Source organism: Peromyscus leucopus, chromosome 9 (genome assembly GCF_004664715.2).
Source record: "Peromyscus leucopus breed LL Stock chromosome 9, UCI_PerLeu_2.1, whole genome shotgun sequence".
NCBI lineage: Eukaryota > Metazoa > Chordata > Mammalia > Rodentia > Cricetidae > Peromyscus > Peromyscus leucopus.
Genome location: NC_051070.1, coordinates 45,584,549 through 45,608,084, shown reverse-complemented (window position 1 = coordinate 45,608,084; position 23,536 = coordinate 45,584,549). Strand labels below are relative to the sequence as shown.

General features: G+C 44.2%; 1 protein-coding gene across 1 annotated transcript in view; it reads left to right on the top strand.

Moving 5' to 3' along the window:
• Enox1 (ecto-NOX disulfide-thiol exchanger 1) overlaps positions 1 to 23,536 on the top strand; it is a 552,113-nt gene that overhangs the window by 523,013 nt on the left and 5,564 nt on the right. The window contains 2 exon segments of the mRNA XM_037208374.1: positions 7,335 to 7,437; positions 14,326 to 14,411. Coding sequence (XP_037064269.1) covers positions 7,335 to 7,437; positions 14,326 to 14,411 — 189 coding nt within the window.

Here is a 23,536-nt window from a genome sequence, read left to right as displayed (position 1 = left end):
TGTCACCATGGGAGGAGAAGGGGCTCTAGAGAGGGACACAGTAGGACACAAGCATTATGAAGCGGGGAACAGGAAAAAGCAAAGGATTGAACATGCTGGCTGCCCTCCATCATCTACTTCCCTTATTCAAACTGGATCCTCAACTGTGTGCTGGCCCCAGGATTCCACTCAGTCTTAGCAATTAATGTGGGCCCACTGTCTGCTAAACTCTTGTGTGTAATTTCATTTATCCTCAATTATAATCCAGGCTGTGAGCATATCACCCTCTCTCAAAGACATTCTTTCCACTTAGCTCTGAGGTTCATCACTATTATTTTTTGATGATGCAACCATCATCCTGGTTAATGTTCTTCTACTTTTTTTTCCGTCCTAATCCTCTCTTGGGAGACTTTCATAGAGACTTAGCCTGCATTCTGCTTAGCAATCTTACCTTCCCAGGCCTGCAAGCCCAATGCATGTCCCTGTTTGTCCTTAGTGTATACCATGCACAGAACTCAGCAGACTCCTTGAAAGATGAAATGTACATAGTCCTCCTCTGCTCCTATTGAGAAAGCCTGATCTGAAAACGCCGTGTGTTGTTTCATAAGGAATTCCTGTTGGTATCCTCATTACTCTGTAAAATGTTCCATTCCTACATAAACTTTAAGGTTTGCTCTGTTTTAAAGTTCACTGTTTAAAATGTTTCTGGACTTATGAAATGACTCAGTGGTTCAGAGCACCTGCTGCTCTTTCAGAGGGTCTGAGCTTTCAACTGCTTATTACTCCAGCTCAAGGGGACCTGACAGTCTCTTCTGGCCTTTGTGAGCACCACACACAAGTGTACACACACACACACACACACACACACACACACACACACACACACACACACAATTATTTTTTAAAAAAGAAAGGTAGCGTCTTTCATATATATTTATATATAAAATGCTTTTTTAAAGAAGAAAGGTAGGCTGGGCAGTGGTGGTGCACGACTTTAATCTCAGCACTCAGGAGGCAGAGGCAGATGGATCTTTGTGAGTTCCAGGACAGTTTGGTCTATAGATCCAGGAAATCCAGGAAAGGCGCAAAGCTACACAGAGAAACACTGTCTCAAAAAATAAAAAAAAAAAATAAAAAGAAAGAAAGGCAGTGTCTTTCATCAGTAATAACATTTTATGGACAACTGGCCTAGACATAACCTCAGATCATCCTGAATCCTGTTCACAAGGGATGTTCTTTCTCTTTCTCCCCCGCGCCTGTCTCTCTCTCTCTCTCTCTCTCTCTCTCTCTCTCTCTCTCTCTCTCTCTCTCTCTCTCGGGAATGTGTGTACATACTCTCAAGCACACACTGTGGTTGAACTTATAGCCTCACATGCTAGAGAAGTACTCCTGTTTTAATCTGCATACCCAGTGCTCCTGGAAACATTTCTGCTGTCTTAGACCTCATTTGGTACCTTCTAGTTAACCAATATCTTCCCTCTGGCCTGTCATCATATCACTGTGATTCCTTTAATCCTGTACCCACTATCACCTTACTCAGCCTTGACCTCTCTGTCTTTATCAGGTGAGTTTAATCTTAAATTGAGCTTCCGAAAACCTTCACCAAATATCACCACCCACAGTTCTGTGGGAGAACTTTCATTCCTGGCAGTTTCTCATTACTCATGATTTATAAAGTAGTCGTGTGTTAAACTAAGCCCTATTTTTATTGGCACATGCTGAGGTCATATGTGAATGCCATCAGATGAGATTCATGTTCTTTGAATTCTCAGCATGCCCTCAACAATTTCTAATTTCTTACCATCTAATAGAAAGAGTGTCCTTCACTCTTGTTCAATATGATGGCCTTTCTTTAAGATCCATCTTTTTCTTATTGATTAATAATATTTGTACCTCTTTATGGGATATAATATGGTGATTTGGTAAAAGAATACAATGTATGCTAACCAGATCAGAGTAATAAGCTCCTCCATCTCTTCACTTGTTAATTATCTTTAACTGTTATACATTTTGTATCCTTTGTTAATTTTTTTTTGAGAATTTCACACATGGCAACTGTATTTTATATCCTCCCTCCAACTTCTGTCATGTCCCTAACCCCTCTCAAATTCATGACCTCATCGTCTTTAATTATGCTAAGTACATGTAGATATACATATAATGAATACAGTTCCTGTAGTTGTGCCATAGGTGTATGTGTTTGGAGCTTACCACTTGGGAATGGATAACCTATCATAGAGCTTACCCTAAAGGAGGCTGATTCTTCTTCTCTCAGCAGCTCTTAGTTACCTGTAGCTCTTGATCTAGGAGTAGCGCCTTGTGAGACTTCCCTCCTTCACACTGGCATGTAAACTGGTATGGTCTTTGTGCAGATCTTATTTAGGCTGCCAAGTTGTTGCAATTTTGTAAGTGTAACTTGCATGCCAAATAGAGACGAACTGTCTCAGTGCAGATCTGGTCCTCTGACTCCTATAATCCCTCTGTTCCTTCCCTCATGATGCTCCCTGAGCCTCGGGTAGAAGGTTGTGTTGGAGAAGTATTGATTCGGGCTGGGCACCCCACAATCACTTGCTCTCTACATCTTGACCAAGTGTCGGTTTCATAATCATCTCCATCCTGCTACAAGAAGAAGCTGGTTTGATGAGGGATGAGTACACTCGTCTGTAGATAGAAGGATAACATCTAGACTGCAGTTGGGAATAAACTGGTTTAGGATAATGGCAGTAATAGGCTTTCCTCTAGGATCTATGGCTTCATCAGCTAAGAGTTGTTAGCTGGGTACACAGTACCTGGCATGAATCCCCTCCTATTGAACAGGCCTTAAGTTCAGTTAGACTCCTGTTGGTTACTCCCAAGATACAAGTGCCACCTGTTGCACCTACTGGAATATCTCGCTATTCTGGTCGTCATTGTGGCTCCTAGGCTGTACAGCTGGGTAAAACTAATGATCATTTTTCTTCCTTGGCAGCTTGCACAGCACTGTCAGATATTATAAAAGCTAGTCCTAAGGAAGGAAGCTTCCAAGTTACTTCTCTCTCAATTCCTCTAAGTCCTGTGTCCAAAGCATGTGCTGTCTTCAGAAATACGGTCTTATCTTCAAGTTCTGAGAGAACCAAGGGCAAAGGCAATAGTCTGTATCATTGTAGAAGGCCCTTTGACTCCTGAGCAACAAATCAAAGGGGAGGGGGTGTTAGATAATCTGTTCCTCTTAAGGGGAGCATTGTCATCCATATTCAATGTGTGTAATATATATACACCTGTATATATTATACATGTATTTTTTAAAGTATCTTCCTATGACTTTTCAAACATCCTCTATGTTCTGTACTCCCACCAGGTCAGCCTTCCTCCCCCTTCCCAGTTCAACCCTTTGCTTTTTTCCTGTTCCCCGCTTCATAATGCTTGTGTCCTACTGGGTTCCTCTGGAGCCCCTTCTCCCCCCATGGGGTGAACGCCCCCCCCTCCATCACACACTCCCTGCTGTTATCTGCTGCCTCACCCCAGGCCCAAAGCGACAAGGTCAAGAGACCATTGGCTGAAACACCACCACCATGAGCCCCAATACATCTTTCCCACTGTTAATTTATTTTCTCATGTGTCTCCACAGCAACATGATTTTGTTTTTTGTTTGTTTGTTTGTAACTTAAGAAGACTTGGTTTGTGGCCTTAACACATAACCTTAGGGAATTTTCAGCATGGTGATAAGAAGAATGCATAGTCTGCTCTTGTTGCATGGAATGTTCTCACATGTCTTTTAGATGCATTCACTCTGTAGTATGGCTCAACTCAGGTATTTCTTTGTTTCCTGTCTGGATGATTGAGAAAATTTGGTATTGAAGACCCCAACCTATTATTGTATCATAGGCTGTTATGTATCCCTTCAGGTGGTCCTGTGGTGGGCACATATATATTTATAGTTGTTATGTCCTCTGCTGAGTTGTTTTATTAATGTATGGTGACATTTTTGTCTATCTGTGCTTTTTATTTAGATTATTCTTTATCTGGTGTATCACTTTGGTTTTGGTTTTCATTTGTGTGCCATGTATTTTTTTCAACATTTCATTTTGAATCTACAACCAGTGACACGAGATTTTTTTTTTTTTTTTTTTTTTTGATGTTTTTGTTTTGGACAGCAGATAGCAGATTTTGATTTTGGTTTTATTTTGTTATTGTCGTTTGATCTGTTTGACTAGTCTGTGTCTTCCAATTGAGGAAGTTCATCCCGTAGACTCAGCATTGGTGATGATCTTGAACTCCTCCTCTCGTTTTGTTAATTGCTTCCTGCTTGTCATGTGTATCCTTTGTTTGGATTTCCTTCTTGTTACCTACTCTGGTGGTCTGGTAGCTTTCTGAGATGCCAATGTTTAGTTCCATTTCTCTTTTATGTAACTGTTCTTCTGGTGAGTTTATGTATCTGTGTTGTTTTCATGAAGGTGGCTACCATCCTTTTGTTTCTAGTATTCCTATGAGCATATCTTGTTAGGCTAGTCTCATAGTGATGAATTCTGTGGTTTTTCCCTAACAGATTACTGGGTGCTTGGCTGGCAGGTTTTGTGTGTGTGTGTGTGGGAAGGGGGTCTATTGTTTATTTTCTTTCAGGAGTTTTGTTATGTCATCCATCCTTTTCTAGCCTGTAAGGTTTTGTCTAAGAAACCTGTTGTAAATCTAACGAGAATTCCCTTACATGAGACAGGAAGCTTTTTACTTGCTGTTTTTTGTGTCTTTATTTATTCTGTACTTTTACCATCTTGTCTATGGCTGTTTTGGTGAAGCAATTGTTTGTTTGTTTGTTTGTTTGTTTGTTTGTTTGTTTGTGTCACATCTAGTTGGGTCCATCGAGTTTCTTAGAGCTGAATGTCTGTACCACTTTGAAATTCAGGCATATTTTTGCTATTGCTTCATGAAGTAGATTTCCAGTGCCCCTTTCCTTCTGGAATTTCTACTTTCTCATTTCTTCATGTCACCTGTCTTCATTTCACCTTGTGAAAGCCCCTTAGCATAATTATTTTGCGTTCTTTTCATGGATTTCCTTCAAATTGGGATTATTTCTGGAGCGAGGGGTCATGCTTCTTTGTTTCTTATATCCACACACCACCTGTGCCTGTGCAGCTGGTGGAAGAGCTGCCTCTTCTAATTTTATAAAATAGTTTGTATGGAAAAGTGTTTTGTTTTGTTTACATTGGATGTGTGGTGCCAGTTGGGTTCGTCTTTTGGCTTTGTGGTGGGTGTGCTCAAAAGAGTAACCTGTGTGTGATTTCTTTGGCTATGGTGATCTCAGCAATGTCTGTCAGGTCTCAGTGGTCTAGATTACAGTGATTCACGACTGCAGTTCATAGAGGTTTCTAAAGGCGTGTGTTCTCAGGCATCACAGCATATAACACTTACGGCACTGGGGCCAGTGATGGCAGCTGCCACAATCTTGATGATACAAGATGTCAATTAGACTGTCCTAGATCCTAGAATAAATACAAGTGACACCAAGGATGTAAGAAAATAGTCCCTGAGCCACAAAATGTGAAGGAGACCCTCCCTGGGCCCTTAGGGCGAATGTAGGAGATGCCAGGGCCTAAGGAAACAACTCTCACCGTTTTTCAGTTACTGGATGGATGTTTCCCATTTCCCTGTTCCCTGTTGGATGAGCACAGTGATAGTGGGGTACACGGCACTGGTGACCACAGCTTCCTGGTGTCCTTGTGAGTTGTTCTTGGGCTTGTAGTAAGTACTGCAGCCGTTCTTCTGCAGCTCTGGAACCCGGATGGTCTTCTGTAGGTCCCAAGAGACAAGTGCAGATGATGCCAGGACTTTGGCATCAGTGTCTATGGCACTGGTGCTCACAGTGCTGTTACCCTTGTTCCTGATGGTGTATGATGTGGAGGAGACCATCCCTGGGGCCTATGGGCACCTTTAGAGCACTGGCATCTGTGGTTCTGTAGCTATAGGGTATGGATGAAGAGACAAGTATGGTCGATGCAGGGACTGTCTACACTTGTAACTGCAGTCCCAAGGAGGAGACCTCCCAGAGTTCTGTGGGACTTTGTCCTGTGGCTCTGGCAGGCTACTAGTCCTGAAGCTGTAGGGTTCTTTAGGGACTGCCAGATACCCTGTGAAAAAACACGTTTCAAGGTTTTTAAGGTAAAATGGCATCTAGCAGTAACTTTTAATTGCTTGGCATCTGGACATTGGGAGGATCTGTGTTCCTTCTTTGGGGTAGCAGCCAGACAGCCCACAAGCTGGTCTTAATCCTTTCTTAGGACCAAGGAATTCTGAAGTTGCCCCACTTTTATGATGGGGTTGCTGATGCTTCACCATTTGCCTTCTCCTTGCTGAGCTGAGTGCCCCTGCCCCCCAGCCAGGGACCTAGTGTTAAAGCTGCTGTTTGCTCCAGTCTCTAGGGCGCCCTTCTGACTCTCCATGTGATGTGGCAGTCCAGTAATCTTCCTTGCTGATTGCCAGCATTCTCCTGCATCCACTCACCTCAAGATACCATGTTCTCTTTGTTGCCCTAGTACTGACCCGTGGCAAGGTTGAGTACAAAGTGCGTGTATTCAACCGTGCTGAATCTCCCTCAAGTGGAGGGAGCTACCTTCCAGTTAGCAGCTCCCTTCCAACAAGATTCAACTTCCCTAGTGATTGTACATATGTGCAGGCTATTAAATTTCTATTACATCACTTTCTATTTCAAGTCATAAATCAATAATGGGAGGAGATGGGTTAAATATTTGTCTCTATCTTTAACTTTTAGAAGACCATAAAAATAATCCCAGACAGTCCAGTCTCAACATGTCACGTGTGTACAGCTCTTGTTCAATTCCCCATTGTTTAGTTACACACACACACACACACACACACACACACATATTTTCCATGCTTTGGATTACCTGCCTTCCCCTCTTGTGTGTAAGAATTCATTACTGCTCAACTTAAAAACTCCACCTACAGCTGTAACCCCCCTTCGTAAGCCCATCCTGTTGCCCATATTCACTCACGTTAATCAATTAGTCTTGTGCAAGCTTTGACATCTCCCCAAAAATTCCATGTTTAGAATAAAACATATTAACCATATTAATGTGGCTATGGTCAAATACAGTCTAAGTGAATAGAGGTGTTTGGTTTGTTTGATTTTTCAAGTGCCAAAAATCTAAGAGTTTATGTCAATTCGCTACTCTCAGAGACTATCTTGGTTGTGTGGGAGTGGTTAGTAGCCTATTATTGAACAAATAATTAAAAGATTTTGTCTGCACTTCTGAGAGGAAGCAAAGGCCTGTTAAGAGTTTAAGAAAATGGGTGGGGTTTTTTATTAAAGGCCATGGGATCTGCATAAACATCTACATGGCTTTTGTGTTTCTACGTTATAGGAAATCAATGTGTTGACAGTTGCATTGGTTAACCAAGACCGGGAGAACAATACTGAAAAAAGAAGCCCAGGCTTAAAATCGGAGAAGGAGGCCCTGCTGATAGGTAAGCAGTCTCTTTTCATTGTCGATGTACAGAAGTCATTCCCAGAGAACCAATGTGGGCAGTAGTTCAGTAGTTCGCTTCCACCGTGTTGATAATCTAAACAGCAGAGCCCCCCCCCCCCATCAGAGGTCAGACTTATTTCATCAAGATTTCACATGAGTGTCACACAGACTGGCAGAGGTTCCTCTCGTCGAGAACTGGGAACATTAAGTAGCTGTCAGACAGAAAACAGGGTTCAAGAAAATAGGTTCATCTGCATCTCGTGTGTCATAAGTCTGAATTTTAAAATTGAAAAAGAAGTCCAGTTGGTTCTTGTCCAGAAGTTCATAAGCCAAGCCAGGCTTTTAAGCAGTTTTGACTCTGGAGATGAGCCTCTCAGCCCCTTAGCAGAGACTCCATCCCAAAGACAGCCCCAAGGCCAGACCCGTAATGCAGATTATTAATTGCTGTATCCAGAGTAACGACATTAGGATAGTCAGTCTAAACCAGACTCCCATGTCCATGTGGATTAATTTAGCCAAAATGAACAAGAAAAGCTGGCTCCTAACAGAGAGAGAGAGAGAGAGAGAGAGAGAGAGAGAGAGAGAGAGAGAGTTAGAGTTAGAGTTATTATTTAACTACAATATCCACTTGCCCCAAAAGATACCACCAGTTTTTATGTCTGGACTGAGACAGAACTCTTATTTCTTAAATCTTTATCCAATTGATCCAGGCAAAGTGCTTACTCTTCTGAAAAATGTTCTTGGGGATGGTGTGTTGATAATGTGCTTGGGAGCCCACCTTACAATCCCCTCCCAACCCAAGAAGAGAGGACTGTCCTTCACCTGTGACACACAACCTTGGTCCAGGCTGCACCTTGGCAGAGACCACAGTATGGGGTTCCGGGTTCAGCCTGGCTCCTCTGCAGAGTGCTTGGCTAATGGTGAGGATCGAGGCCACAGTGCACACGAGGCAAACGCTTCTCCCCCAGGTCATTATCTGGCAGAAGCAACAGCCTCTAAATATTGCATCAGCTCACACCTTAAAATGACAGGTTCACTGGGGCCTGCAGAAGCCGGCACAGGAGAAATTAAATTCAAAAGATAGTCCAAACTTCATCCATCACATATAGATTTTTCAACTACGAGGTTATTGAATATGACATCAACTTAGAGATACTCCAAGGAAAAGCAATTATTTTTTTCCTCTGATGATATACAGCTGTACTAATATGCAGTGCACATGTTTCAGAAATCATGCTGATGTTCTGTCAGTTCCAGAAACCCAAAATGAACCCATATGTAGTTACTAACTGGCTTCTCCTCCCCTCAGAATTCATTTCCAATTCTGACAACTGTTTGTTTTATTCTGTATAACTGAGATATGATTATTGCCCCCACAATGCTCTGGGTCTATAACAAAACTCATAATGATCTATAGAAAATTTTCTAAAAGTGTGAATAATGCTGACCACTTACAAGGTTTTAAAATTTCGAACAGGCCATCACTTGAATTTCCTTTTCACTGGAGATTGCCTCCTATTTTATTTTATGTTCTCCTTGGAGAATATATTTCATTTATTATGACTTCTAAATAGTTTTATATATAAAATATACATATAGCATAAAATATATGTATAGACTATAAATGTTTATATCTACACATTTTATTCAATTATCACAAAATTTTAAATATATGCTTGATTATTATACATTCTAAATTATTCATAATTATGTGTATATACATGTATGTGTGAGTACCCATGGAAGCCAGAGGAGTTAGATGCCTCGGAAGCTGGAGTTGGAGGCAGCTGTGAGCTCCCTGATATGGATGCTTGGGATCAAATTTAGGTCCTCTGTAATACACAATCCTAACTGCTGAGCCATCTCTCCAGCCCCTAATTATTACACATTAATGGGAGTAGACAGGGAGGTTTTGTTTATAACTTTCTGTCTCTGCTAATGTCTTTAGTATCAGAAAAAAGAAATTAGCTCTTTGAGTGTAATAGAAAGAAAAATATGCCAGTATCTTCAATAAAAGCATGCTCAGCAGACTGCTTGTTCTCCTCAAGGTTCATCTTTGGAGCCAGCCTACCAGTAAACAGTGGATTGCAGTAAAAGAGAACAAGGAATCCACTCGTCTCAAATCAGTATATGAGAACCTTTCTGTTCTAAAGGATGCTGGAGACTGGAGTGTTTGATCAAAACAAACCAAGGACTAATTTCTCCTTTTAATTCTCTATTGGTAGTTTGCCTTCCTCTAGTGATAGCGTGACAAAAGATATGACTTCTCCCCCAAACCCACTCTCTAGATAGCCATATTTATATTCTTAGAAAATTTAGAATTAAAAGAGAGCAATCCTTCTGACTCCCTAAAAGGAGCTATGATGGAGAAGTATCTCCCAGCTGGGCAGTGGATCCTGTGGAAGGTGCCATTGCCTCTGTTATTAAGTTAAGACCTCTCCATCTTAGTCACCATTCACGTCACTGTGGTGAAGTATCCAGATACGAGTGACTTAAGGGAGAAAGGAATTATTTTGGCTCACCGTGTTGGGGTTACAGTCCATCATGGTGGAGACAAAGCCGCAGGAGTGTGAAGCATGTTCACATGGTACCCACACACAAGCAGCAGAGAGAGATGAATGCTTATGCTCAGCTCACTTCTCCTTTTTTTACTCTTCAGTAGTATTTTTATTAATTCTTAGAGAATTTCATACTATGTCTCTTGAGAATATCCACCACCCTTTCTTCCCCAGCTTTTTCCAGATCCTCCTCCATGTTGCTTGTTTGAAGAATCTATCTTGCAGCAGCCATCTTGGTCCTCCGGCTCTTACAGTCTTTCCACCCCAGAGGCTTAGGTGTACAGGGTGCCTTGTTAATGCGTTAATTGGGTGTAGTTATCCCACAGTCAGTTGACCTCTTCATTTTGACCCGTTATGGCTTTCTCTAGTTGTTTTAGTCTACTGTAAAAAAAACACGCCTCGTTGATGGGGGCGGGGGAGCTACAATTAGCTGTGGTAGAAGAATGTAAGTCTTTACAACGCAGTAGGAATTATACTGGTTCAGGAAAGCGGTAAGTAGTGGGTTCTCCTCCAGGTTCCATGTCCTCACCAGCCACAAGTACTTGGCTAAAGTTACAGAGCCAGGCATGAATTCCTTCCCGTCAGTGGGTGTTAAGTCTTAGTCCGTGGCTGTTGGTTACCCCTAGGAGACAGGGCCACTGTGCATTTCTCATGACATCTTGCTGTGCTGGTCACTGTTGCGGTATGTTGGCGTCAGAGCTGGATAGGACTTATGGGATGCATTTCTCTGTGGAAGCTTTCACAGCTTCTTCTGATACTATGAGAGTTGGTCATCAGGGAGGAGGCTTCCAGGTCAGATCTATAACCATTCCTCTAAATCCTGTGTATGAAGTGTGTTGTGTCTTCAGGCACCGGGTCTTACCTTCTTTTTCTGGAAGGTACCAAAGACAACAGCAATTGTTTTGGAAAATTTTTCGACTCCCATGACCAATAACTCAAAAGGGAATTTTGTTTTTAGTCTGGGGGGAGGGGGTGTTGTCACCCCAGTTATCATAGCTTCAATTAAAGTATTTATATTTGTGTGTGTGTGTGTGTGTGTGTGTGTGTGTGTGTGTGTGTGTTTGGTTTTTTGAGACAAGGTTTCTGTGTGTGGTTTTTGGTGCTGTCCTGGATCTCGCTCTGTAGACCAGGCTGGCCTCAAATTCACAGAGATCTGCCTGGCTCTGCCTCCCAAGTGCTGGGATTAAAGGTATGCGCCACCACTGCCCAGCGTGTGTGTGTGTGTGTGTGTGTGTGTGTGTGTGTGTGTGATTTTAAGCAACCATAAAATAATATAATCCCCTATGGATTTTTCAACACCTAAATGTGAGCTGCAGCCCTCTCCAGCTAAACCTAGTCTTGCCTGCTTATTCCACACTCGTGACCCTTGACTGCCCAAGGACTGTGCATAGACTTACTGAGACTTGGTGTGGTAGGCTCCTTCACAGCTCCCACTTGGAAGTTCCTGTCTCACAGAAACCTGCATGTGACCTCTCAGCATAAAATAGCTCTCCACCAACCCGAGGGCACTCACTCTGTGTTCTCTTGCTGATTCTCTCTTTGTATGCTTGTATTTCCTTTAGTCTTTGCGTCTACCACCCATGGTGGTCATCTAGACCGGAAATCCACACTCATGGCCCTTTTCCTGACTTGCCTCTGCTGTGCCCAGCGCCTTGATGTCATATTGCCACAAAGTGCTTAATGTAAAAACACCAGAACTGTGTGGTGGTGAGGAAAAGCTAGTCCTATCTGGTGAATCCAGACGCTTGGGTAGCGAGGATCAAACCAAGGCTAAAATAGATGGTCCTGATGGAACGCTCTTGTGCAGCCTGTTAGAATGGCCCTTCCAAACGGGATCTGCTGCTCCTTCCGCAGAGCTGGTTTGCATTGTCTCAAGTAGCTTTCGGGGCTCTGAGACATGTAAAGCACCCCAGTAAGACAACATCTGCTCCTTTTATCCCACTTAGATTGCCGGCTTACAGATGCCTTCTGCACTGCCAGGGACACATTCTTAAGCAGGGAGGCCACTGCTGCTGACAGAAATGGGCAGGGCAGCAGAGCCCACCTGCTCAGCTAAGCCTCCGCCTCTGTTCCCCATGTCCCTGTTACCAAGCAGAGTCTCAGGAATGAGTGTCCATTTGGAGACAGACGTGTCCGCACTTTTCATTAACTTTGGAGTTAATGAAAGCCCCTCCCCTCTTTTTTTTTTTTTTTTTAGAAATTTTTTATTTTGCTTTATTCTTGGGGATTTCAAATATGTACATATACAATGAAATATGATCGTATCTATACCACCCATATTTCACTTTTAACTCCCCCCATACTAACTTCAGATCTGTTTTTTAGATGGTTTTTGTTTTGTTTTGCATGTGTGTATACCTTTCTAAGTTCATCCAGTTTGTGCTGCATATAAATGTGGGGGTGTGGGACCACCCACTGGAGCATGAGAAACCCACCAGTGGCCACTGCATCACAAGCTACCCATCATCTCCTCAACTGATACCCACTACTCAGAGCTCCTCAGTAAGGGGCGGGGCCTGGCAATCACCTGCCCCATCTCTGCAAGGGTTTGGGCTGGCACCTAAATATTCACACCCCTAGTCCTGGGCTGCTCTCAGTCTTGGTCAGGGGAGCTTCTTGTCACAGTGAGCAGCAGTCGATGGAAGAGATGCATAACTGGTCGGAGCGCTGGGAGTGAGAGATGGAGTTCTAGGCCTAAGTGGGTCACCTGCACGGCCAGGCTCAGGAATACTGTAGAAGGGGCATGCTGTGGGGGGGGGGGGGGAGAGCCAGAGGATGGGGAGGAGTACTGTGAAATGCGTCCTATAGACATGGCGTGGCTATCGTGTGCATGAATTCACAACAGCGTTGGTTACCTACACACCACCTGCCTAGCTGTCCATTCCGAGGATCAGCCAGTTCCTTTCAGGAAGCAATAGAGACTTCATTTATGAAGCTGCCCCCAATTGAATCTGATTTTTAAGATAAGAAAACTGAGCATACAGAACATAGACACTGCATTTTCTCAAGTAGTCACTTAAAGATGTTAAAATCACCATAGTCACCTATGATGGTCCCTATTATGTCAAAAAACTATAGATCAGAGAAAGGTAGGTCTGCATAGACTCTGAATAAAAGGCGGGCTCTCTGTGTCTCAGAACCGGCAGTCTCAGAATACTGATATTTCAGACTGATGGAGATGTAACGTTCCTGCCATCCTCATGCAAACCTCATCTGAACAAACCTCCAAAGACAGTCATCAAGAGTACTCGTCTAGACTCTTCAATTCTCTATCCTTAGCCTAAGGATAAGCTGGGAGCTTGCCTTTGAAATCTGGCTGTCACTCATCGTGAGCGTCCCACATATCACAGAGGACAAACACCATCCCTAATCAGTTCAAGGCCCCTGCAAATGTAGGATGACCTCCTGCTTGGCCAGTGCTTGCCCTGAGTGCATTTTAGGCAGGTGACCCTTGACTCACGAGTATTGGTTCTCACAGTACAGAGTGTGGGAGATGTAATACACCTTAAACCTGATTAAAAACTTTAAAGTGTCCATCTGCGCTCGACCTTTTCACCAAAGCAGTACATGGTCTGCAGAACTGACGCCCTCACTATTTTGCTTTTGGACCCGGGAGCAGCAGGGGTAGCAAGGTCGTGCTTTTCAGTTCGGTCCTGACACTAATATCCAGCCATTAGCCGGTACAACCCTGATGGTTGGTCCTGTGATGGAAAGGTTTTCTGCCAGAGCACCTATTCCCAGACCTTTGCCAAATGATCTTGTACATTACAGCTGAGAAAGGAGAGTCCCAGACTCCCTTCCCCCAGCAGCCAAGGCCTGTGGAAGCCGCACGGCAGGAGGCGCACGGAGAACTTGTTGGGATGTGGAGTACACACTTTTCATAACCAGCCACTGTAATTATCAAGGACACTCGAGGCAGCGTGATCTGACACAGCTGTCTGGGCCGTTTTCAGACCACAAAGTCCATGGAGAGAGAAGAGACCGTTTGACCCTCCCCAAACTGCAATTTCAGATTGGTAAATCAAACTTGGTAGTTGAACTGCTTCCAGGGGTCTCTGTTCAGAAACACCTCTGTTCATCTGTGCCTCGTCCCAGAGTCCAGCCACGCTAACCACTGTCGTTCCCATCCCGTGAGACAGTGTAGTCTCTCTGCCCAGTCACCATCCTGTCTGCAGAATGTGCCGTTACTGGACGCTGGTTGAGAGGTGTTGGAAACTGCCAGACCGTGACTCGGTTTCACGGAAGTCCGGGAGGTTAGATGGCATTTGTTAACCGAGCCTTCCCACTCTCCTCCAAATAACGTCTGATGTTTGTCTTTTTCAATTCAGGCATCATATCAACGTTTCTTCATGTCCACCCTTTCGGAGCCAATATAGAGTATCTGTGGTCGTACATGCAGCAGCTGGACTCAAAGGTAAGTTCTTTCTTTGACTGAACTTTCATTGTTGGAACTTAGCACGTTGCTTGCTGCAGGTGGATGCTGTGTGATCTGCATTACTACAGAGCCACATTCCAGGACCTCCCCGAGGACCCAGGGTTTGGGCAGACAGTTGTCATCTCCTTGTTTTTGCCTTTATATAAAGAAAAGTCAGTTATTTAAAGTGACAGTGACTTGTCGCTGTCAACAGATGCCAAAGTGCTTTGAAAAGCTTGTGAGAGATTTGAAATCACAGATTGGCCTGAAAGTTTCTGAGACAAGGGGGAAGGCATTGTGAGAGTGACTAATGAGGCCGGTTCCTTAGGCCATGTTCACACGAGATTCCATGTGAGAGACTTCACATGGAGGGACCATCACTGTCGCTAGCTTAAAGATCTGATATGATGCTCAAGAAAATGCTATCAATAGCTGTTTAAACATTATTCTAAGTGTTAAAAAATAAAAAATGGCTGCTGAGTTATTCTCAGCTGAGCCCCTTACGGGTCACACTCGGAATCAGACATCATCATGCCATTTTTCTAAAGTTCAGCTTTCTCGTCTGAAAATTAGCAGTGTTTTTGACAAATGCAAAGAGACAGAAAAAAAAGGTGCAATGTCTGTGCTCAGGTGAACAGTTGAGAGGGCCTGCTGTTGCTAAAGCCACTTCCTTGCCCAGGGCTGGCTGTGAGAGCCACAGAAGCGCTGCTGACAGCAGCTGAGGAGGGAGCCAGAGAAGACTGGGAGCCAGAGAAGACTGGCCTTGTCTGAGCAGCTGCTCAGCCTGCAGCTCTGTGTGCCTGCAGCGCCTGCAGCGTTGTGTGCCTGAAGCCCCTGCAGCTCTGTGTCCCTGCAGGGACATCTAGGGCATCCCCGGTACTCAGTGGTTAGCACGGATTGCAGGATCACATTATCACACTGCATCCTCGTTTGATGCTGAAGATTTCACCTACACGTGATCACAGCGCTGCTGGAGCTCCAGGTAGACCTGACATTTCCCCTCTGAGAGGAATCATCTGGAACTGCACGTGTATTTTAGTCAGACATTTTGTGCCTCTTTATGAAGGATGAAAGGAGTTAGATTTTAGACTTTAAAATTTGTTCTGTTCGTACACATTAGTTGTACATATTAGGGGAGTTTGGAGTGGTATTTTCCTAAATTCCTGCAGTGTGGATTAGTTAACCCCTTCCCAAGAGCTAGTAATCACTAGTCTACCTACATCAAGGGTTTGTTTCCAAATGAGCGAGGTGTAGCGCCTGCCTTTCGCTGGCTTATTTCACTTAACATAATGTCAAGATTTCACTCTTTATGGATGAATAATTCTATTCCATAGACCTATTCATCTGTCGATTGACACCCAGGCTGATTATATAGCATGGCTATTTTAAATATTATAATAGGATACATGAGTAGGTAGGTATCTCTGAATCCTAAATAAGATTTCTTTGGGTAAATACCTAGAATGGTATAGTTTGATCATGAGAGTTGTATTTTTAATTTTTTTCAACATTTATTTTATGTCTTGGTTGCTTGGCCTGCATGTATGCACACCATGAGTATGCAGTGCCTGTAGAGGCAGGAAGAGGGTAGATTCCCATGGAACTTGGCTTATAGATGGTTGTTAGGTACAACAAGAACAGTTAGTGCTCTTAACCACTGAACCATCTCCCTAGTCCCTACGTTTAATTTTTTGTGGAAACTCCGTAATGATTTCCATGGTGAATGGACAAGGTACAGTCCCACCAGTAGCACTTAAGGGTTCCTTTACCTCCTTCCTAAGCAGTATTTGTTATTTGCTCTCATAGTCCTTCTAAACAGAGTGATATGGAATTTCCCTGTAGTTCTGATTGGCATTTCTGTGGTGGCTAAGAGTGTTAAACATTTTTATATATTGGCCATTTGCACTTCTTTTGAAAGCTGTTAGTTCAGTTTACCTGCCCATTTACCGACTGAATTATTTCTCATTGTTATTGTTACATATATTCATAAATATAATTACAACAGTCAGAGTCCATTTAGTGTTGCTCCAATGTGTATGTTTTAGGAATGACCACTGGTATTTGATAATCAATTAGGGGTTCATCCTTGGGAAAGACTAATTGCTCCTTTCTCAGTAGTCATTAATTGCCTGTAGTTTTTCATGTAGGGCTGGGACCTTGTTAAATTTCTGCCATCTACCCTGGCATGGCACGTCAACTGGTACTGTCATTGTTCAGGTCTTGTCTGGGCTACTGTATTGTTGAAATGACATGGATGAAGGCTCTCTATCATATATAGAAGACACAGTCTCACAGCAGGCATCCTCTGGCTCATAAAATATTTCCATCCCTCCTCTGCAGTGGGACTGGGCATGGGTAGTTTTTCTTGGCATTTTGACCATATCTGGCTTTCTGTAATGGCCTCTGCTGCAAAAAGAAGCTCCTCGATGAGAAGCAAGAGCTACACTGATTTGTGAGTATAAGGAGAGCATTTAGAATGCACTTAGCAATTATAACGGTTTAGGAACGTCGCAGTAGTACATTGTCCTCTAGGTTCCATGGGCTTGGCAATGGATAGTTGGCTAGGTTTAGAGTAGCAGGCATGCATTTCCTCCTATTGGGCAGACTTTAATCCAGTAGAGAGTAGTGGGTTATTGCCAAGATATAAGTGCCACATGATACCTGTGGAGATGTCTTATTGTGACTCCTAGACTCTTATCTGAGTAGGCTCTGACAGCTGCATAGCACTTTCAGATACTGTGGAATGCTAATCCTCAGGGAAGAGGCTTCCAGGTCAGTTCTGGCTTGATCCTACAAGTCCTGAGTTCAAAGTCAACAACAGGGACTTACCTTCAAGTTCTGGGAAGCAACCAAGAGCAAGGGCAATAACCTGTAATTCTTTTGTTGGTTGATTTTTTGAACTCCCCTGACCAAACAACTCAAAAGGAGGTTTATCTTACCTGATATTAGAGGTTTTGTTAGATAATTTATGGTTCTTGGGGGAGCATTAACACTTCAAGTGACATAACTTTATATATCCACATATGCTTTTTGTATATTATATGTAATTATAGGTAAGCATAAACTGCAATTCCCTATGACTTACTCAGACATCCTTAGTGTTTTTATTCCTTTTACCTCTCTCTTCTTCTATACTGCCCTCTGCCCATTTTCCTATTTCCCTTTCATAGCACCTGTATTCATCTATCCCTATGTGTGTGAGACACTGTTCTTAGGGAGACATGAAGAAAGATCTATTCACCCCAGATAGGGAACCAATGACAGATCAAAGTAAGGATAACACCAGAGTCCAAATTGGTGCATCATTGAGTTTTATTGGTGTTACTTATCAGAACAGAGATGACGTAAAGACAGCTGCATCACCAAAAACCCGCTGCAGGATGGGTGACCCCTCACAAAAGATGGAAACCTGGAGCACACTGCAAAACTTTTAGGCTACTCACCAGGTTGCAGAGTGTCCTTTTCTGGTAGACCAGCTGGTCTCCACCATTTCTGTGCAGTTCGGTGGGCTTGGCTTTCTTCCAGACAGCTCAGCTGGTCTGAAAATGCTTTTCAGCACTTCTTACTGCTTATATATACCTGGGAAGGGAGGAAACTATGAATCTGGTCAGTTTCAGGGACTTCTTGAAGCTATTTTTAGTTTTTACTTCATGGGCTTATATTGTTTCTGATCTTAGATTAAATTCTTCCAGCATTTCCCTATTTTGTATGATGTTAGCTATGGGTTTTTCATGTACAGCCTTTATTATGTTAAACCATAAACTAATGGATTCAAAAATTTTATTACGAAGGGATGTTGACTTTTATAATATGTGTTTTCTCTACTTACTGGGATTATTTTTATCCTTTGTTATATTAATGTGATAAATTATATTTAATGATTTATATATGCAGAATCACTCATAACTTCATTGTCGTGGTACTTAGCTTTTTGCTGTGCTGCTAAATTCAATTTGCTAATATTTTGTTAAAAAATTTTGCATCAGTGTTTATCAGAGATGTTTTCTTTCTCATCATGACCTTGTGAGGTTTGGTAACAGGGTAGTGCTGGCTACATAGAATGAGTGTGCCAAGGTCTTTGAATTTCAGTTCTTCAGAATAGTTCACGATGAATCAGCATTAGTACCTCAGAAGTTTTGTAAGACTCAGTGGTAAAGCCATGTGACCTTGGACTTTTCCTTCATGGTAGATATTTTAGTAAGGATCTCATCTCATTGCTTGTTACTGGGTTAGTAAGGTTTGTGTCTTTGTAGTACAAATTTGGTGGGTCACTTGTGACAATTCTCTTAATTGTATTTAAACTATCTGTATTGTCTTGAATTTCATGAGTTTTTTGTGTAATCAGCTTTTGAGTTCTCTGAAGATATTCTGTTTATTTTAATTGCTTTGGAATGTGCTCCAAGAGAATTTTGAATTTTTCCATAGGTCTTTGTGTTCTTTCACTGAGATTTCTGGATATGGTGGATCAGCTGCCACTGCTTTTGTTGGGGGAGGGGGGCTCTTCTCAGAAAGTAGCTTTCTCTGATCGTGGTCTCAGGATGTCAGTTTGTTACATATGTTGGCTCTGAGTTTTGTCTGGGCACTTTAGACAAGTCTGCTTGTAGGTTCTTTGGCTGTGTTTGGAGTCTTTGGCCAGTTGTAGTCTGGTGATACAGAGAGACTCACTAGCCTCTGCAGGCCACACACAGTGAGCACACAACAGTTCAGGCAGGTGCGATGGAGCTTGGAAGGACCATGTAATGGTGTCCCCTGTTGAGCTCTGGGGTTGGTATAGACCCAGACCCTACATGAGGAGAGACAGAGGCAAGAACCTCAGCTCCCACTCTGGGATGCCCATGCTCAGTCCTGACAATAGTGGGTGGTGTCATTAAGGTACGTTGGCTGAGAGACATTTTAAATGGAATAGCAGTAGGAACTGGGGTTCTTTCTGCTGCCACTTGGGAATGCCCACCAGCAATGGGACCTGCAAAGCTTCTATCTGTGGACAAGACATTTCTCCCCTCTGATTCCCTTCTTCTGTAATGCCCCCAGGGTAGTGGACATAAGCTGGGCCTCAGCCAGAGCCTTCCTTCATCCCAGTATGCTTAGGGTTGGGGTAACAGCCTAGCTACGGTGTGCCAGGCTCCTCAGTCAGCCCTGTGGTCAGAACAGTGCTCCCTCCCTCCTGCTGTGGTAGTAAAGGTGCCCGAGAGCCCGGTATGCGGGAGGGATGTGGGAACCACGTGGACACCTGCTGTCTGTCAGTGGTGGGATGAGCCTTAGTCCACATCGTGTAGCCATGGTGAAATCCCTAGGACCCCAGGGCAGTTCTAGTGGAGAAGACAGCAATATCGTTCCCTCAGAAAGGAAGGGCCCAGGGGTTCCCTTCACCCGCACTGTTGCCCACACGGCCCTCCGTCGTCTCCTCAGGGAAATTCGCAGCCATGCTGCCAAGTTTCCCCCTCAAGCCTGAGGTAAATATATCACAAAGGACAGGCAAACTGCCGGGTGCCAGGGCCTGCACCACGCATCCTCTCTAGCCCAGCGATCCAGAATTGCTGAATTCTGGAATCCCATGTCTTCAGAGCTTTAAAGAGAGAGCAAAATAATAAGAGGGTTTTTTGCCCTCTAAGCATTCACCAGGGCTTTGACTCCACATCAGCTGCCGAAAGGCTCCCAGCCCTGGCTCTGCAGGCAGCCTGGGGATGCTGTGGGCCTCCAAGGCAGCAGCCAGGCCCAGCGGCCTCCGGTTAATCAGAGTGAACTGGGAGTCGTGGTCCTGGGCAGAGCTTTGGTTACCGCTGTGTTATGGCGGCATGGCTGTCCCACCACCACAGAATTCGGCGCCTCTAATAAAAACTCTTTATGGAGTTTCCACTCAGAGCAACACAACTGTAAGCCAGCATTTAGATTCTCTTCACCCCTCTGCTGAGGGAAGCAGGAAAAGCAGGCCTGGTGCAGGCCTGTAACGTAACTGCTTTTACTAGCATTTCCCCGAAGGCTGCTTATGGGGATGAAAGTGATTGGGAATGGAAGGAAGGGCAGGAGAATTAATTTAAATTATGCTGCCCATGTAAATTGTTCATGGCTCCTAAAACCATGTAGCCCAATAATAGGCCATTTTCCAGTTAAATATTGTTCTTGGTAATGACATTTGTGCGCCCCCCCCCACACACACACACCCTTGGCTTTTTCCCAGCTACCCACTCTCACTCACCCACCCATCTTCTATCAGGAATGTGAGACAAAGTCAGGCAGGGCAAGGGCTTCAGGAGGCTTTGCTGAATCTTCAGAACAGACAAATCCATTTGACCGAGGTTTCAGTCACCTTGGAGTGGAATCCCAGCTGTGAACCAGCCATGCCACCCTCCCCGTCCCACCCCCACCCCACTGATGCTAGGCCACACAGACACTGGAGCAGAACTGTGACAACGACTGCGCCCTGCCTTTCCTGCTTCGCTCCCTCTAACTGCTCAGCTGGCTGTTAACAGCAGCATATATATCATGGTGATGAGTGTATGAGAACCAGCTCTAGTCTAGAGCAGTGGTTCTCAGCCTTCCTAATGCTATGACCCTGTAATACAGTTTCTCATGCTGTGGTGATTCCCGACTGTAAAGTTATTTTGTGGCTACTTTATAACTATAATTTTTGCTACTATTACGAGTCAGAATGTGTAAATATCTGATATGCAACCCCTGTGAAGGGTCATTCGACTCCCAAAGGGATTGCAACCCACATGTTGAGAACCACTGGTCAAGAGGCTCGTCTCCAATTTACAGCCTGAACCCCAAACTCCTAGTGTGGAAAATCTGGTTCCAAAACAACAGACCCATATGACAGCAGATGCTGCCAGATGCAAGCAGACCTGCCTCTGTGGCAGGACACCACATCAGCTTGGGTGCTCAGATGTAGGTGAGCATTTTTCACCTAGGAAAGATCATCGGCATTTTAAAAACATCCCTCTGCACATACAGAATTTCAGCATCTTTCTAGTTTCCAGGAGATCTTGATTTTGCCTTTAATGGCTCAGTGTTCTCTCCTGGACTGTTGGCGGATGGCGAAGGTGGGTGAAATGTTCCTAGTGGAATGTTTAAATTTCCCACATGAATGCTCATCACCATGATATATATGCTGCTGTTAACAGCCAGCTGTCACCGAGCATTAATGAACTATTGCTAAGACAGACTGTAATGAATGTGCTTTTTAGATAGCATAGCACCTCCAGAAGGGAATAGACTCTCCACTTAACTGCAAAAGAGGGAAAAAACAAAACAAAAAAACCTCAACAGTAAGGAAGCAGAGAGGGTCTCATGATGCCCAAACAACACTAGAACATGTCAATCCTTTTCATGTGGTTACTCCTCCTGACCAGGCAGGAACAGGGCAAGCTGCCAGCATACAGCAGACATATAAGCTTGAGTTCTGCTCTCAGAAAGCTTATAGTTGAAAAAATAGTGTAACACGTAAAAAAATAAGAGTGCTTGACTCACATGCACAAGATCCTAGATTTAATGTCACAATCCCACCCCCACCAAAACGTATTGTTAACTAACTTGAAAACCAGACAAGAATGAGTAAAGTACCAACTTGGGCAGGGTGAGATCGCAGTCAGAGATCTCAGAACCCGAGAGAAGAGCAGCCTGGAGGCCAGCTCTGGCCAGAGCTTCCTTCTGGGATGTGAACCAATGTGGCATCTCATCCCTTCCTTCTCTTGTTATTCTTCAAAGTCCTCTCCTCCTCTTAATCCTTCCTTTTTATCTTTTCCTCCTCTGAGCCTCCCTTCCTCTTCCAATCCTTCCTGTGTCCCTTGTAAATCCTCCCTTTTGCTCTTCTTCCTTCCTCGTCTACACTGACTACTTATCCTACGGCGTCTGTGCTTGCCGGTACCATGCTTGATGCGGGAATGAACACGATTCATGCCCACTCTAAAGGTCAAAGGCCAGTGTGTCCTGTGGAAGAACTAGGGCTTCGCACTTGGCCTCGCTAACTCCCCAGCCAGACACAGCCTGGGCTGGCATCTTCTCAGCACCCCAAGGGAGAGAGAGCCCTTCCTCGTCCAGACTGCCTTACCTGAGAGTATGGGACATACCGTCGCTCCATCGCCTCACTGACTTGTGTGCCTGCGTCTCCAGGCCTGGTGAGGAGGCTGTAGGCTTGAGGTAGAGCCAACCGAGCAGGGAACAAATGCAGCCAATCTCACGGGTTTCCTCTGTGGTGTCACACCACGGAAGCCCCCGAGTTATTCCGGATTTTCTTTTCACCTGTTTGCTTTTGTAATACTCGTCACAGTTCACGCCTTCCTGAAGGAATAACTATCAGAAGCCTGAGGACATCCTAGTAGGAAGGGACATTGAGAGAGGAAAAATGACGAGAGGTAGTGACGTCGTAAGGAAGATGAGATGAGGTAAATAAAAATACTGCTTATTCCCAAGTGCAAAACATCCTGAAAGCATCACCAGGAGCTGGGAAAGGCCTAAAAACCATCACGCTGGCCTAGAAGCAGCTTCTCATCATCTTCCCCGATGTGCACGGTGACTGCCTTTAGGAGGGGTCTAGGATCATTTAAAAGCCCCTCATTTGCTAGCTGTGCTGGGTGGGACTTCATCTGAAGTGCTCCTCCCTGTCACCGGACAGCAGAGCCCGGCTCTTGGCTGACACTACCAGCAGCAATGATAGCTCACTACACTTGGGAAGCTTAAGGGACTTGAAGACTCCGTTTCACTGCTCCCGGGGTAACTCACTTAACGCCTTTCCACCTCAGTTTAACTGTCCACGGTTTTTTGTGTTACATGTGTTGACTACGTGGCCCTGGAAGATGGCGCAGTGGGAAAAGGCACTCGCCACGCAAGCCTGACGACTTGGGTTCTTTTCCTGGACCCCACATGAAAGTAGAAGGAGAGAACAGATGACGTGAAGGTGTCCGCACACTTCCACATGCACACTGGCTTTTGTGCACCCGCAGAAGTGAGAAAATTAATAAGAGCAGCATGGAGTAAATAGTGCATAAATTTGCTTGCCGTTCATTTTCTACTACAACAGTGCGCCCAAAGGCGCCTCAGTTTGAGCTCTGTGCCACAGCCCAGCGCATAGGCAGGTTTTCAGTGGTTCACCCCAGAACTCACACTAACAGGAGAAGCCAGCACTC